Raw genomic sequence first — 16372 nt, forward strand, 5'->3', positions numbered from 1 at the left:
ATATGCCCATTGTAGGAAACTTGAAGAGTATTTTTAAGAGTTTTTAAAAAGCAGTAAATCCAAAAGGAATCAATTCAGTATATTATTTACATTTTTTGAATGGATTGTTTAAAATAGTTGACATCTTGCTATCTATACAGTTTCTAGCCTGCTTTTTTGTCCTGCATTTCAAACATCACCCCAAATTATTTGAGCCTTTGTAGACATTCAGATGGCTTCTTGGTGCTCCATCATACGATAATGAACCCTAGATTTACTAAACACTGTTGTTGAATACAGGTTATTATCAGCTTTTCACTATCGTAAATAATCCGGGATGGACATTTCTGCTTTTCATGTTGCTTTGTACGTAGCACAGCAACGTGAATTGTTGGGAGGGCTTTGGGACATGGTTATTTAATTCCTAGCCTGTGACAGAAGCAGACAGAAAAGTCTTGTACCAAATGCAGCAGAGGAGACACAGGGACACCATTTGGATCACCTGACTCACAGGAAAAGTTCTGGAATTCCTAGGAATGTGGATTTAAAACTTGGCTAGACCAACCAAACCATGTATCTACGTGTACACACGTCTATGTAAGTAAATGTCAAAAAGATAAACAAAGCTGGAGGGATAAACAGCAGACTTTTAGCAGAGGCAACTCCGGGATAATTATTTGGGATTAGAGAGAAGGGCAGGCAGAGAGGAAGCACTTGAGGGGGTATTTTTTCCCTATTATCTTTTCTATATTCTTTGAATTCTTAATTATGAGAATATATTCATATGTAACTTGTGTAATATTTAAACCTAATATGTTTTAGAGAGTGAGTTGGATGCTCATGGAACAGGGTCTGAGCTATGTCAGCACACACTTTCACTCCTTTTTTTTTAAGCAACCCCAGCACGACGCCGGCACATTTGGGGCCAGGACGCACGAGCGAGTGTGCAGCTGATGCTGTGTTCAGAGCTGAGAAGCTCGCACCTGCATTTAGACGAGAGGCCTTCGTCACTTGTTCTCCCAGCTCAGTGGACGTGACGCCTCTGTATCCACAGTGTGTGACATAGAGGCAGTGGGTAGAAACGCACAGTCTAGGGCCAGGAGCCCGAGGGTTTCAGGTTGACCGACTTACATTACCCTTGGTTCCTGTACCATTGCCCTAAGTGCCGGTTTAGCCAGACTTTCTCCGTGAAGCACATAGCCGGCCCTGGGCCAGCAGATGGTGGGATGGTTCCTGTGTCTTTCAGGCCGCACACCTGGTCCCTGGCTCCACACTGAGGCGGCCGGCCAGAGCTCCGATGACATCAAAGGCAGAAATGCTCAGGTAACACGGCCCTCAGGTCTCTGAGTGTAAAACTGGGAAACCTCGGGGAGCACAGAAATGTTGAGGGTGTGCTTTCCTCTGAACAGCCTCCTGTTTTTCCTCAGGGAAAACCATAGGGGTACCTTTGTTTCCAGCTGGGATGAAACACTCACAATTTCAAAACTTGAAGAGTGAAAGGGGGGGAGCTTCTCTGGAATCACCACCACATACAGAAGCAGCTTTGGCAACACAGAACCCCTTGGGAATCACTCTGCAACCATCACCCCGTTCGCTCCCATCATTCTTCCCTCGTTACCGTGGCCTGAGAAGCCTGAGAGGAAAGCTCTGTAACATGTATAAAACATAATTTGGTGTTCTCTCTCGTCTATAGAATACATGGTTTCTCATAGCACCCTGGGGGTTTTTCTCCCATCAACCTTATCATTTACTTATTTTTTAAATTTTTACTTTATTTTATTTTTGGCCACACTGCACAGCATGCGGGATATTAGTTCCTTGACCAGGGACTGAACCCGTGCCCTCTGCAGTGGAAGCACGGTGTCTTAACCACTGGACTGCCAGGGAAGTCCCCAACATTATCATTTCTTTTGACCAAATGTAGCCACAAATTTTGCTGGTGGCTAGAGGAAGGCTGGGGGGAGGGGATCGGGGGAACCAGAGAGGTGCTTGTGTCATAATTATGAGTCTTTGAAGAAATGCCCTCGTGCTCACACGAGGCAACTTGGACACAGTGTTTTCTAACCTGGGCGGAGATGACATCTCTCACCGCAGACGACAGGGTCTCATCTTTAAAGGCCCTTCGTTTCTTTGAAAACATGCATTCCGTCCACCCTGGCCTCCTCCTGTTTCACAGTGCCGTGTAACAAAAAGGGTGGCCTGCTGTTAGATCAGAACCTCAAGGAAAGGGACGTGAGAAAGAAGGAACTTAGGTTACTGGAAGTGGGGATGAGCTCCCTGAAGGAGGACAAGCACCCCTCCCCTTTCTCACCATGGCTAATCCAAGAATTGCAATAACCATTCTCAGATGATCGTAGGTTCAAAACTGGGTGTATGATTGCAGTTCAGAGAAAGTATGTATACAGAGGAAAAAAGATAGGAAGAATACACACAAAATTGTTCACAGGCATTCACTCTGCCAACTTATGGCTGATTTTGACTTCTTAGGGGGCATTTCTGCAATTTCTGAATGTTCCATGATAAATACATTACTCCTGTGATCAGAAAGATATAGTAATAATCAAAATAATATTTCCTACATTATATAGCTCTTTATTATAGTTTAGATAACTTGCATATGTTATTTCGTTTGCTCCTTTTAGCAACTCTGTGGTATAAGCTGGAGAGATACCTTTAATGCAGACTTTTTTCATATGAGAAAACCAAGCTCCAAGAGGTTAAGGAACTCACCCAAGGTCAAGGTCACGTTCGCCAGACCTCTGACTCCTCGTCCCGTGCTCCTTCCACTGTACTTCACTGCTTTGCCTGGCATGTTAGAATTGACAGGACAGGAGTCACCCTCACCTTCAGACGTGGCAAGCATGATGGAACATTATGCACGGTCTGGTCCCTGACCTCATGGCAGGCACACATCTAAATCCCTGAGCCCATAAAGTCTAGTCAAGGATGAATTGTTAAGTCTCTCTTGGGCATCCCATTGTCAAGAAGATCTTCTTTATGTCTAGCTGGACACCATCTTAATTCATTTTCACTTCAGTGAGGCAAAAAGCAAATCGCCCAGAGAAATCACAGGGTTCCAGACATGGTGAACAGCACCCTGGGGGTGCTCTTCTTCTATGGGTACAGAGCCCAAGTGATCCGTGCAAGGCTGGGGGCTCTGAAATCTGAAAGCCTGGGACCCTTTCTCTGTTTTCCGTTGCCTTGTCTTGGGATCGCCACCAAGTTCTTTGCTTTTCTGGAGCTTCCCATCAAGTGAGTCTGCTGGTGCTTGATCCCTTAAATGTTTTTGATGGGATTAGGTCCCCACCTGCCACAAGCTACACTTTTCATCCCTTTTCCACCCATGACGTCCTGGGTGAAAATCAGCACCTTACGTATGATGGGACCATCAGACCCTGGCAGCCTTGCATGCATGAGGGAAAGCGTCACTGCCCGGCCCCGGGGTGTGTCATTTATGTGCTGTGAGTCTTCTGACCCCACCTGATAACACTGTCATGTTTCCACAGTTATCCCTAAAGACACTCCGGTGAGAAAACAGATGAAGCCAACGTCCTGTGAGCCACCTGGGGGTCCATATGGTGGGGTGGACATCCCCAGGAGAACGTCAGACCTCACCCTTCTCAAGTTGTAATTCAGTTGACATACAGGCTCTGCATGGAGCATTTATTTATTGTAAATATGTGATTTGCACAGGCTTTAAATCAGTATTATAGTCGATTTTTATTTGAGTAAAAAACACACATCATTTCTCCATTGTTTAAAATGCATCTTGGCATTCATCTGTCAGCACAGATGACAGCCCTGTCCCCACCACAGAGTGTCCATTCCATGACTGTAAATACGCGTGCAGGCTGGCCCTCCCTAGATTCAGAACCATTTTTAGAAGATTCCTTAGTTTCCCAAAGTCATAGTATCTACAACAGCTTCTTATTCCATGATTTTCTAGTCTCATCACACAAACTGCAAAATCAAACCAGATAATGCCTTATAAATGACGCGGCTCACAGAGAGCAATGTGTCGCCACACCCAGACGATGCCACACGGCCTCCAGTGAGCGAGATGCCACATCTCGCTCCCGTCTTGCAGTACAGGGATTCTTTTGCTTCCTAATGTAAACATAACACAAGTCAAAGGCCTCTCCAAGGCCAACCACAGGGCCCCTTTTGTATCTGAATGATCCTGCAAGTAGCCAATGCTCTTACTGTTTACACCGCCCCTCTTGCCCAAGTCTGCATGACGTTCCTCCTGTCCCTCCAAGTTCCCAGCCTCCACCTGGCAGACAAGGTGAGGTGAGAGCTGTATGAGATTTCAGTACTTTCCCTGCAAGTTAGAAACCTGTGTAAGTCATCATGAGTAAATTCCTAATTCTGTCTCAGAGCTCTCTTTTTTCCTCCCCTGAGTGCAGGGTTTTCGTGAAAAGCATGACACGGAAAAGTATAGACTGAAATGTATTCTGAAATATCTGCCTCAAATATCAGTGCCCCATGCCCACCCTTAGAGAACCTGGAGCCACCCATCAGGCAAACCTTAGCTGCCTTCTGAGCCCAAGAGAACCGAATTGGTCTGAGAGTCCCCCAGTCCCTGTGGTGGCACCTCTCTAGGTGGGGAGAAGTGTGTGAGTTCAGCCAGCCCTGACTATGGACCGGCTCAGGACTGGCTGTGACCCGTGACCGCTCCTCTCACACCCTTTTTCTGGAGCTGGCAAAGGAATAGCAGTGTGTTTTTTGCTTGCTGCATGACCCCATCCTTGGTGGAAGAGCTGTGACAGAGGAAGGAGAGAAAATAGGAGGAAACAGACTGATCCCTCGTCTGTGCTCAAAATAGCTGCAGATTAAAGGAAATCAGGGAGGCAGAAGTGGGAAGAGCAGTGAAAAATAAGTTTCCTTTGAAACAGCCCACTCATGCACTCACACCTCAAGGATGTAATGCCCAGAACACGCCATCCACGAAAGGTAGACCGTTAGGAGCGTTTTGGCAAACATGATACTACACCCACCTGGCTGCTGTCTGGAGTGGAGACTAAGATGGTGTCCTCCATCATTGTTATGCTTTCTCATTCCAGACAGAAGCCACTGAGCGAGCTCAAGTTCCCTTCCCTGGGGAATAAATCATGCCAAGTTGTAACAGCTAAATCAATGGAAAAGAAGCTTTTGCAGGTCATCAGCTATGGGCATACCTGATTGTTTTTTTTGGTTCTGCAAGGTTTCCAGAAGGTCAGAACTTCTGTTTATTACAGTAGCCGCTCCACCTCTCTCTCAGGTGTACAGAATAATTACAAGGGTTTTAATGATCATGATTAAGGTGGTGCTAGACCAAGGCTGTTCCACCTTCAGAGTAGACTGCCTGCCCTGATGAGGTGTTTACACATTAATGTTCTGCACCGCTGGGATGGAAATTCAAAATAAAACCATTCAAGGACAGAGGGAAGGAATGAGGAGAAACCAAAAATTGCAATTAGGGAGAAATTTCAGGAACCTGGGATCACAGCCCTCCTCCAGACCCATCACTGAATTCTTGCCCTTTGAACTCTCGCGGTGCCGGCCTCCAGCAGGACAAAGCCTTCACCCCTAGACCACAAACTCAAATGTAGCGCCCCTCCCATCCTCGCGTATTCTTGCTGGCGCTGTGGTCTGTGACTCCCCCAGTGTTTCACGTGTATTTTGTATTTATTGATGTTCCCTCTGCAGATTCATTTCTTTGTACCCAATAAACTTTAATAAGTGGGAACGCTTCTAGCCATTCACTTGTTAAAGCCTGTCGATAGTCACCAGCACCGCTTTTGTAGGTAACTAAACAAATGGGTATTTGGGAAAACCAACCAAGGGAAAACCTTTCTCAAATGCATTCTGTAAAAAGTAGATAACACTGTATTTGCTCAGTTTTATTAAAATCAAATGGGCAGAGTATTGTTTACAAATTATGCTGACTTGTCTTAAAATGGAACTGCTTTCAACCTAAAGTGCACTTAGCACTGCCACCTCAACTAAGCAGACCCTCAAAAACTCTCCTATATGGAGCAGTAATCATCTCCATCTCCATTATAGTGTCTTCAGGTACAGGGGAGATGAGGTTTACCTGGTAGGTAAGTTGGCTTAAGGGAAAACATGAATCTGAATCTTGATTTTGCATCTTACAAGTTTAGGGAAGTAACAATTTTAGCCAGCCTATGCCTCAGTTTCCTCATCTGTAAAATGGGGGCATAGATATGTATCTAAGCATATAGTGGTGAAGATGGAGTGACATAACCCCTGGGCTAGCCTTTAACCCTGGGGTCATAGGAAACCAAGGTATCAGTGCACGCATGCGTGCGTGCGCGCGCACACACACACACACACACACACACACTCTAGGGTACAAGCGGTTTGCTTATTATACATTCAGTCACACACAGAGCTCTTGCTGGCTGCATTCCAGGCATTCCATTCAGATATTCACTGAGCTGCTCAGACCACTAGCTCTGCTGTTGGGTAACAAGGAGAGAGCAGTAATTAAAATTCATAGATGTTCCTGAAATAAATCTCATCTAGAAAGTAATTTCAAAGTTAGTTGCTACACACTTTGCATCTGAATTAGTTAAGGACCTGACTTGTTTTATCTGCTGTTTTATTAGTAGAGGCACAGATAAGCTTTTTCATGACCAAAAGGGCCCATCTGATTGGAGGAAAAAAAGCAATGGCCCAAGATAATCGACAAAGTGGAGGATGGACTTTAAAGCCATTGACTGTAGAGGTATGTGAAGTGGCCATAGTTCTAGGCACCCCTGATGGAGTTCCGGGTGGGAGAGGTGGTGCCTAGAGGGGCGAGGGGAGCAACTTAATGGGACGGGCTGTGGACTCCAGAAACATGTTCCAGGTTCTCAGACTGTGCCCCAGGAGGCTTGGCATCCTTCATGAACCTGCTCTGTTACGAACTGAATTGTGTCCTCCAAAAATTCATATTTTGAAGTCCTAACCCCATACCTCAGAAAGCAGCCTTATTTGGGAATAGAGTTGCAGATGTAAGTTAAGATGAGGTCCTACTGTAGTAGGGTGGACCCCTAATCCACCCTATGTGACTGGTGTCCTTATAAAAAGGGGAAGTTTGGCCACAGACACATGCACAGGGAGGATGCTATATGAAGATGAAAAGAGAGATTAGGGTGATGCTTCTGCAAGCCAAGAAATGCTGACAATTGCCAGCAAACCACCAGAAGCCAGGTGAGAGGCATGGGACAGAATCTCCCTCACAGCCCTCAGGAGGAACCAACCCTGCCAACACCTTGATCTTGGACTTCTAGCCTCCAGAACTGTGAGATAATAAATCCCTGTTGTTTAAGCAACCCAGTTTGTGGTCCTTTGTTATGGCAGCCCTAGCAAACAGATACATGCTGTGTTACCTTGGAGCTTTGCAGGAGTTTACAGTTTGTGAAAAAAGAGCTGAGAAGAAAGTTTAAAGAGTCAGCAGTTCCTTGTCATGTAAATGGAGCCATCATCTACTCTGACCTTGACACAGGTCATGTTGCTGGTAACTAAGTCCTATTTTCATGAACAAGACATTCAGTTGCATTTTGCCTGTCACGTGGAGACAAAATCATGGAAGCAATCTGGCATTTCTAGGTCACAAGAGTGGGAAGAGCTGGCTTTTTCCTTAAGTGGCACCCTTTCCTCTAGTGGAGCTTCTATGGCTTTAAAATAAAGATGCTCTGCATAGATGGCCCCAGCCATTCTGATGATTTTTTAAAATTTGGTAAAATACACATAAACATAAAATTTACCATTTTTAAGGGTACAGATCAGTCGTGTTAAGTACGTTCACAGTGTTGTGTGACCAGTCTCCAGAACTCTTTTATCATCTTGCAAAACTTAAACTCTGCACCCCTTAAACAGTAACTCCCCATTCCCCTTCCCCCCCTAGCCCCTGGCAACCACCATTCTACTTTCTGCCTCTATGAGACTGACTACTCTGGGTACCCCATAAAAGTGGAATCAAATAATATTTGGCTTTTTGAGAGTGGCTTATTTCACTTAGCATAATGTCCTCGAGGTTCATTTATGTTGTAGCATGTGTCAGAACTTCCTTCCTTTTTAAGGCTGTATATTCCATTGCTTGGATATACTACATTCTGTTTATCCATTCATTCATTGACGGAGACTTGGCTTGCTTCCACCTTTTGCTTATTGTAAATAATGTTGGTATGAACGTGGGTGTAAAAATATCTGAGACTCTGCCTTCAGTTCTTCTGGGTATATACTCAAAAAGTAAAATTGCTGGCTTATATTGCTAATTCTATTTTTAATTCTTTGAGGAACCTCCATACTGTTTTCCATATCAGCTGCACCATTTTATATTCCCAACAGTGCACGAGGGTTACAAATTCTCCATATTCCTCACCAACATTTATTTTCTGTTTTTTTTTTTATAGTAACCATCCGGATGGGTGTGAGGTGGTATATCGTGGTTTTGTGTTTATTTTTAAAGAGTGAATTTATCCACAGAATGGATAAATGGAGAAAACGCTGAACGGTTTGGTCTTCCGAAGATTCCAGTCATAAAATATATCCCCCTTCATACAGTTTCTGTGTTGTGGCCAATGCCCACATCTATTAATGAAACACAAGATAGAAGAGGCCAAGAGACATTAATTTCAGTATTTTTTTATTGTATGCTTGATGTATTTAGAGACAATTCCAAGGGCAAGCACTGGTTGGGGACGTTATCTGGTTTGTAGATATGTGTACAAAAGGCTATTAAGACTACACGGTCAGTTCCCACTGCAGGAAGCAGAAAGGTTTTCCTTTTTATTATTCCCTGCCCCTAGCATTTTCCAGCTCACACATCTGACTTCTCACAACATGACTGCAAACATGTACATATTCATCCCCACGAGAAATCGGCATGTGACATCTCGGGATGTTTGGATTCAATCAGATAAAGCACATTTGACACAAACCATAGGAGGGGAAGTTGGGACCTAGGACCCTATGGAATGAAATGCCAGGGCTACAGGGAAGCACAGGCACTGCTGGGTCAGCTGGTGCACGTGACCTGCCGCCCCTCCCCCTCCACACGAGAAAGGCCAGCTCAGTGGGTTCGCCTCCCTCCTTCCTCCCAAAAGCTGAGAGCTCAGCTGAAGACCTTCCCCAGAAATGACTTGACTGCTTCTCAGTCAAGAATGCAGTTAGTGCATTCATAACAGACAGACACACTTGTCCCACCTGGCTTTCCTGCTGGGCTGGGCAGAGCTGTGTAACACCTGGACCCATGTGGGATGACATCAGGAAGCAAAGTAGTTTGCGTGGTTGATAATTATTTTTCATACCTAATAATCCACCCAATAGTGAAGGAACTTCACTGCTAATATCTAATAGGCATACACCTTCTCTATTAGACAGCTTATAAGAAAGACTCTTTCTAACAATAACACTGTCTTACGTTATTGGGCACTAAAGAATTACCATAATTTCAAGTATATCCTTATTCTACCTAAAATTCCAAACCACCTCCAAGGGTGAAAGAGCACTACTGCTTTGCTAATTTACTTTTATTGGAGCTTCTGCCCCTCGTCAGAGTATGAGTGGTAAATCCCAGCTACTAGCCAAGACTAACTAGCTTATGTTTGATTATGGGGCGCGGGGATAGGGGAGAGATTCTGTCCTTCACGGCCACGTCTCCTTTCTGCACAAGGCATACACAGCCCCCTCCCCCTCCCCCAGGTCTTAATGGATACACAAATGGTATTTTAGGAAGCTATTTACACGCCAACCTTTAAACATTATTTTCAGAGTTCATCTTGAATATTCATTTTCCCCATACTGCCTTTAGGAAAGCAATCCCTGGTCAAGAAATTGTCCATGCAATGATAAGCACTTTTCAAAAGCAGAGTCTGCTAGGAGCATTTAAAAACAAACATCCCCCGAGCAATGGCGTACTCAAAATCCAACTACATGTTTCAAGCTGTTAATATGTCACTAGAAGTGAGTATAGCCACATCAGCAGGCTCTTTGCTCTCTTCCTGTCTTTCCCCTCGCATCCCAATGCACAAAGAATCTGTCCACCGCTATTACTCAGGTTTTAACTGTGCATAGAACATCTCTGTACAGCCTGATGGAAGCATCCCAGCCCCTTTTGACTTCTGCCACGAAAGGACTGCCACACCCTCTAGGGGTAAGACAGTGGCATCACAATTGTGATGTATAGCATCAGCCAAGACATCTCTCAGAGTTGGCCCTTCTTTGGGTGGCTGGAATAAGGTCAATGCCCCTAACAGAAGTGGCCATTATGTTTCCCACAATGGCCACAATGGCTGGGTAATAGCATAAGTCTGGCTGGGTTATCCGTGACCGTTGCTTGGCCCGTAACAATGAAAGCAGGCCTCTGGTGTAACTTATTCTCACTAGACTTCTTTTGGTCAAACCCCTAATCACCCTGGGTATCTCAGACATGCCAGGTCTGATGAAATGTTTCCATAATAGGGGGAGAGGATTCCACATGGTGAAATTTTAGAGTGGCTTTCTGCACTACCTTGTTTCAAATAACCACTCAGCAGGTGGGCTTGGGAGGGGATGAGGTACATATGTCACCCCCAAGCCTCACCCTTCCCCACTCAGCAGCTGTAGACAGGCGCTCTCAGAATGGCTGCGCCACCTAAGAGGACACCCTAAGTTCACCCACAGTGAGAGCCCAGGCCAAACCCCGACAGAACTCAGCAACCCCAAGTCACCGTGAACACCTGCTGTTAACTTTGTCAGCACAAACATTCCTCCCATCTCTCACCACTTGTAGTTAGCGATTTTACATACAGAATTTGCAAAACTGCTGGGCAGAAAGCTCACGGTGCTCTTATGCTTACACCCTGACAGGGGAGTTGGTAGAAAAAAAGGATTTGTTCCAGTAAAACCTGTGACCCTCAGGGTCCACGTCTGTGTATGGGGCCCAAGCCCCTTCCAGCTCTCACGGCATACGATACACGGCAGCTGACAAGGAGTCACTAACTTGAAGTCACTTCCGAGACTTCTGACGCTCACAGCGTTTCCATTTGGAAAGGCCTGTCAGTGATGAAGGTGATTAGGCCCACAGGGTACAGGTGAGGCTGCATAATGAAGCCGCTGTCCTCCCTCCCACTGCTGTATTAACACACACACTTCTCAGCATCTCTGCCCGCTTCCGTGTTAAGAGCGGTGGAGAGTTTCAGTGGCTGGAAGTAAAGCCCCCCCCCCGGCCCCCACCAGCACCTGCCCACTCCAGCTACCGGTCTGAAGGCAGCTAAGGGGCCATGCAGGGCTAGAGGAATAAAGGGAAGGACGAGGGGAAGCCAGGTGCTTCCTGCACAGCTTTGGGGGATATAACAGGCTGGGTAGGAAGGGCGGGGGTGGGACTGTCACCGTGGAGCCGAATGCTTCTCCATCCATCTGTCCCCTTCCTGCCCTCTGTCTTCCCCGCGCTGGGCCCATCTGGTCTTCCTCACATGCTTTCCTGGGCTCTGCTGCTAAGTCAAATCCTTCATGTGCCCACAACATGGGAAACAAATCAGTTTAATTAAAGTCTCTGCTGAGATAATGGAGTGGCTGCTCCATTATCTCCAGTAGGAATCTCCAGCTGCTTCACCTGGAATCTAAACAGCCAAGAGTTTCTCCTTTTCTTTCCCTCATTAGCTGAGAAATTTGCAGCTTCGTGGGGTGGAACTTCTGCCACAGGGCCATTTAATTAATCCTAACCTAGACGGCGGGAACCAGGCCCAGAATCATTTCTAGACATACGCACATCCGTGCGGCGAGTGAGCAGCCATGCCGGGAGAGCCCTGTGCCTCGTGGGAGAGCCGCGCCGCGATCCAGGGTCGTCACGCACAGCTGCCTCTGAATCTCTACGGTGGGCAGCTTCCAGCTCGCACGGCACGTGGAAGCTGTCTGCGGGTCCACCGCACATGAGCGCGGTGCACAGGTTCTTTCAGATCACAGGAATCGGGATGGAGCTGGGCCTGGAGAGGAGCCCCCCTTATTCCTTCCCACTGGTTCTGTCTCTCAGAAGACACAGCTGGAGACATTCTGCATTACAGGCCTGCGCTCAGCAGAAGGGAGGCCAGGCCGGGAAGCCTCCCTGGAGCACACACACAAGAGCCCTGGGCCAAAGAAATGCCTTTTGTTAACCAGAAAGAAACCACTACTGAGAGAAAGAGTAAGACTTCAAAAGATTTTGCCTTCCCCTCAAACTCGGCGCAGTGGAGCCTGTCTTTCAAGGCTTGATGGACTCTAGTCCTCCCATGAAGAGGCTAATGTGTCCATTGTCACTGAAACACAATAAGAGCAGCTTAAAATCCACAATCAGTCATACAATCGCACAACAGGCAAATGGGCTACATGTTTACACTGCAGAAGGAGGGGATCTATGTGGCAGAAGAAGGGGGCGTTGTGAGATCCGAGGCAGAACACTAGGGAACAGTGTGACGTTAACACATCTGAACTTTCTCATTTTACTCAGACAGGAGAGCGGTTTGTTTTGCTGGTAATTTAGTAAGGTGGGAAATTTTAAATAAGAAGGGGAAAGGGAATGCTTACTTCACTTAAAGAACTTAATCTCCGTGTCAACACAGTCATAGAAGAGATCTCCCACTTCGGTGGGGTCCAGGGGGTCATTGCTGGTCAGGATTTCCTCCATGGCTTCCAGGCCTTGCTTCTCTAGTTCCAGCATCGTCTTCCTCAGCTTTTGACCTTGCTCCTGAGAAGGACAAAAACAGCGGGGGTCATTACAATGGACACTGAAAGCCCCCCGGAGGGCCTGCCCCCCACCCCATTCAATCTGCTCCCCGCGGGACTGCCACGGGGATGGTTCTAAAATGCAGGTGTGGTGATGTCACTGCTCTGCTTGGAGTTCTTGCCTTCAGGATAAAAATCCAGACTCCTGAGTGACATTGGGAAAGGCCATTTGTAACAGACGAGGCTCCAGCCTGCCTCGCCTTTGCCACACCTCCCGCATCTCCTTGCTCTTCAGCCAGACCGAATTAGCTGCATTCCTCCAGCCCATGATACTTTCTCGCCACAGCACAGGCAACCCTGCTCCCCTCAACACTCGGTCAGCTTGCGCCCACCTTCAGGCTTCTGTGAACACCTTTCCTCTAGGCTCCCCCCATCCAATGCCTTTCCTTCTGCCATGGTTGTTCTCTTTCTGTCTTGAGATGGTCTGTCTACTTACCTGTGTCCCCCATTAGACCACGATCTCCCAGGGAGGGAGACCCGGGCTTATCTCTATCCTCCTGCCCGGGACAGAGGAGGCACTCCCAATAACGTCTCTTGAAAGAATAAATGGATCATTGAATAATCACATGGCATGTCTATCCCCGATTTACTTTTTTTCTGAGGGGGTGACATCTTTTCTTCCAAGTGGCAGTCACTCATTTACATACAGTGGATGACAATGAGAAGCTTTTACTTGCCCAATTAGTCCCAGAACAGAGAAGCCGCTGTCACCACCCATCGACCACTTCCTAGTGCTGCCTTAACTCAAACCAATGGTCATTGCCAAATTTCAAAGTCCACCCAGCCTCATCAGTCTCATCTCTCTGAAATTTTGTGTAGGATACTTCAGAACACACGGCCCTTTCTACCCCTGCCTTCGTTTGCCAAATATCCACAAAACTGTGCACCAGCGAGCGACATTTTCCTCCTGCTCGGGCTTACTGTGATCCACCTAGAAAACACGCACTGTCAGCAGGCAGGGAGGGCAGCCCTGGACAGAACTCTGTGTAATGCAGCAGTAGCATTCATGGTTCCAGGGAAATGCCTGGCAGGGAGGGCAGATGTCAAATAACTGCGACTTTTATATGTCAGAATGGTCATTTCTGGGGCACAGAAGAGCAAGTTCTATAAATAGTGAGACTACCCTTCTCAGAGATACTTTCTGAATTCACTTGGATTTACTGCTGTCCTTTCTTGCTATCCTTTTTAGAGAGTCCACCGTGCTGGATGTAAGAAAATAAGCTCACCCAGTCCACACAAAATGCACGCACCAATTTGCCTATAAGATGTCACTTTCTTCAGGACAAATCGGACCCTTACAGGTTGTTAAATAAATGCTTGGGAAGCAGATGAGCATCTAACAACTATGTTCCTTGCTTCTCCCTTCAGCAAAATAGAGGCTTGGATTTTATATGAAAGTCCACCACTAAGGGTTGCTGTGGGCATATATTCAGTGTTTGTCTTGTTTGAATTGATGTCTTGTAACTTTATTCATCAGAACTTTGGGTGGAGGAGGGAGGGCTGAACTTTGAAGAATAACTATTTTAAAACTAGAAACTTAAAAACTTTTTTGTATGAAAAAACATACATAACAAAATTTACCATTTTAACCTTTTTTTTTTTTTTTTTTTTTGCGGTACGCGGGCCTCTCACTGCTGTGGCCTCTCCCGTTGCGGAGCACAGGCTCCGGACGCGCAGGCCCAGTGGCCATGGCTCACGGGCCCAGCCGCTCCGCGGCACGTGGGATCCTCCCGGACCGGGGCACGAACCCGCGTCCCCTGCATCGGCAGGCGGACCCCCAACCACTGCGCCACCAGGGAAGCCCCCATTTTAACCATTTTTAAGTGTACAGTTCAGTGGCATAAAGACATTCATTGCTGTACAACCATCACCACCAACCGTCTCCAGAACTTCGTTAAAAAACAACATGATGGCATCTTTAAAGTGCTGCCGTTACGTACACATTTTTACCCCTAAAAGTATACAGAGAATTTTCGACAACAGAAAAGCAGTTCTCCTGACTAGTACTGCACGTTTCTGTTATTTGCAGGTGAACAGTAAGTAAAAGAGGGAGATTCTTAGCCCAGTGAGTTCTAGAATAACATCAAAAGCAGAGGCTTGGTTTCACTGGGTTTCAAGAGGCTGGGAGGAACAATCACCACCAGCATCCTAGCAGGGGCCCCGGGAGCCTGGGTTTCTGGAAGCAGACTTGCTGGAGGAGGAAGATGACAAGCTTGTTCACTGCTGTCCTGCCTCCCTTCTAGGGACCCCGCCCGCGCCCGGGGCTCACAGCCAGGCTCACCTCGTCACTCTCCAGGACCGCCCGGGCCCACTCATGGGCCTTGTACAGCTCGTGGCGGCGGTCTGGCTTCTCCTGGAACCGAGGCTCCTTTCTGGCAGGGTCATCGCCTCCGAAACAGGGAGACTGTGCTTTGGGGACGAGTTTTACATCGTCGACAAAGATGAAAGGCTTGAATATGGACCTGGAGAGAAAGGAGAGGTACTTCAGCCACACCGAGCCTGGGGCTTGAGGACACCAGAGGCTGCCCCTTCCTTCAGCAAACATCTCCTGGGGCAGCTCACGGTGGCAGGCGGACGCCTGCCGGGAGAGACCCAACTGCATATCTTAGTAACTATTTTAGTAGAACTAACTGCCGTTTATAAGCTGCAAATTCCTCTATTTGCAGCGAGGAGACAGCAAAACAGACTGGCTTTGTTCTGGGAAGGCCATTTAGGAGCCCCTTTCAGTCACATGGAAGGAGGCAAATAGACACAGTGTTTTGAGGAAAGGGTGCAATGGGCCACCGATCTGAGCTGGTCTTTCTCCACTGTGCTCTGTGGAAAGGGGCCTCCTGGAAAGGCAGGGTCTGAGACCTCAACCTTTTTTTTTAGGTTCTACCTTATTTGAAAATGTTTGGAATATCTCTGACAGACTCAAGGTGGGACAGATTAAGACAGATGACAAGGAAAGAATCCCGGGGCCCCAGAGAGGGCACACCACAGAGGACAGAAGTCTGGTTGTGTGAGAGTGAGGCTGAGGGGATAGTAGGTGGCTAACCCAAGAACGCTTTGATTCAGCTCTTTTGGCACGAGGGATGTCTCAGGGGACGTGGCTGTGTGTGTGTGTGTGCACCTGTGCATACCTAGGGACATTTCAACACATCCCCTCAGACGCGCACACACCCCAAAACAGCCATGTGTCTAAGAAACTGCATCTTGGGATCCCAGGCCAACGGGGTCTGTGGCGACCACAGCTGACAGTAACACTAGAGGGAGAGAGCCTCACTCTCCCTGCTCTGCACCCAGAAAGAACACGGCTGGATGAAAGCAGTCCTCCTGGCAGAGCACAGGCGCCTCTGGGCCCCGAGGGTGGCCTGTTTTCAATCACACCACGCGGGTACCTGCGATAACAATTGGAGAGAATGAGACACACACCCGCACCCCGTGTGTACGGCTGAGGTTTGGGTAACTGGTGCCTCCAGTGGGTGAGAAGTGAGCTGGGAGGTTGATTCCCTCAGCCCCGAGATGCCTGGACTTGAGGCAGCCAGAGCAGCCTTGCCGGTGTGTCACACAAACATTTTCACTATGCCACAATCTGCAAAGAACTGGAAACCCATGACCTTTGTACCCAAACTGTGTCCTTGGACTTGAGCCTCAGCATCACCCTCAGGCCCCATCCCCCCCC

General features: G+C 47.3%; 2 protein-coding genes across 2 annotated transcripts in view; one reads left to right on the forward strand and one right to left on the reverse strand.

The window, feature by feature from the left end:
- Nucleotides 1-3509, forward strand: part of WIPF3 (WAS/WASL interacting protein family member 3) — a 35642-nt gene extending 32133 nt beyond the window's left edge. The window contains exons 9-10 of the mRNA XM_007466127.1: nucleotides 1226-1302; nucleotides 3486-3509. Coding sequence (XP_007466189.1) covers nucleotides 1226-1302; nucleotides 3486-3509 — 101 coding nt within the window. The remainder of the gene's footprint in view (nucleotides 1-1225; nucleotides 1303-3485) is intronic.
- An 8957-nt stretch (nucleotides 3510-12466) lies between these two features.
- SCRN1 (secernin 1) overlaps nucleotides 12467-16372 on the reverse strand; it is a 57599-nt gene continuing 53693 nt past the window's right edge. Inside the window, exons 7-8 of the mRNA XM_007466094.1 lie at nucleotides 14990-15170; nucleotides 12467-12670 (exon numbers count right to left, since the gene is read on the reverse strand). Coding sequence (XP_007466156.1) covers nucleotides 12512-12670; nucleotides 14990-15170 — 340 coding nt within the window. The 3' untranslated portion in view covers nucleotides 12467-12511. The remainder of the gene's footprint in view (nucleotides 12671-14989; nucleotides 15171-16372) is intronic.

The sequence above is a fragment of the Lipotes vexillifer genome, unplaced genomic scaffold, assembly GCF_000442215.2.
Source record: "Lipotes vexillifer unplaced genomic scaffold, Lipotes_vexillifer_v1.1 scaffold150, whole genome shotgun sequence".
Classification (NCBI taxonomy): Eukaryota; Metazoa; Chordata; class Mammalia; order Artiodactyla; family Lipotidae; genus Lipotes; species Lipotes vexillifer.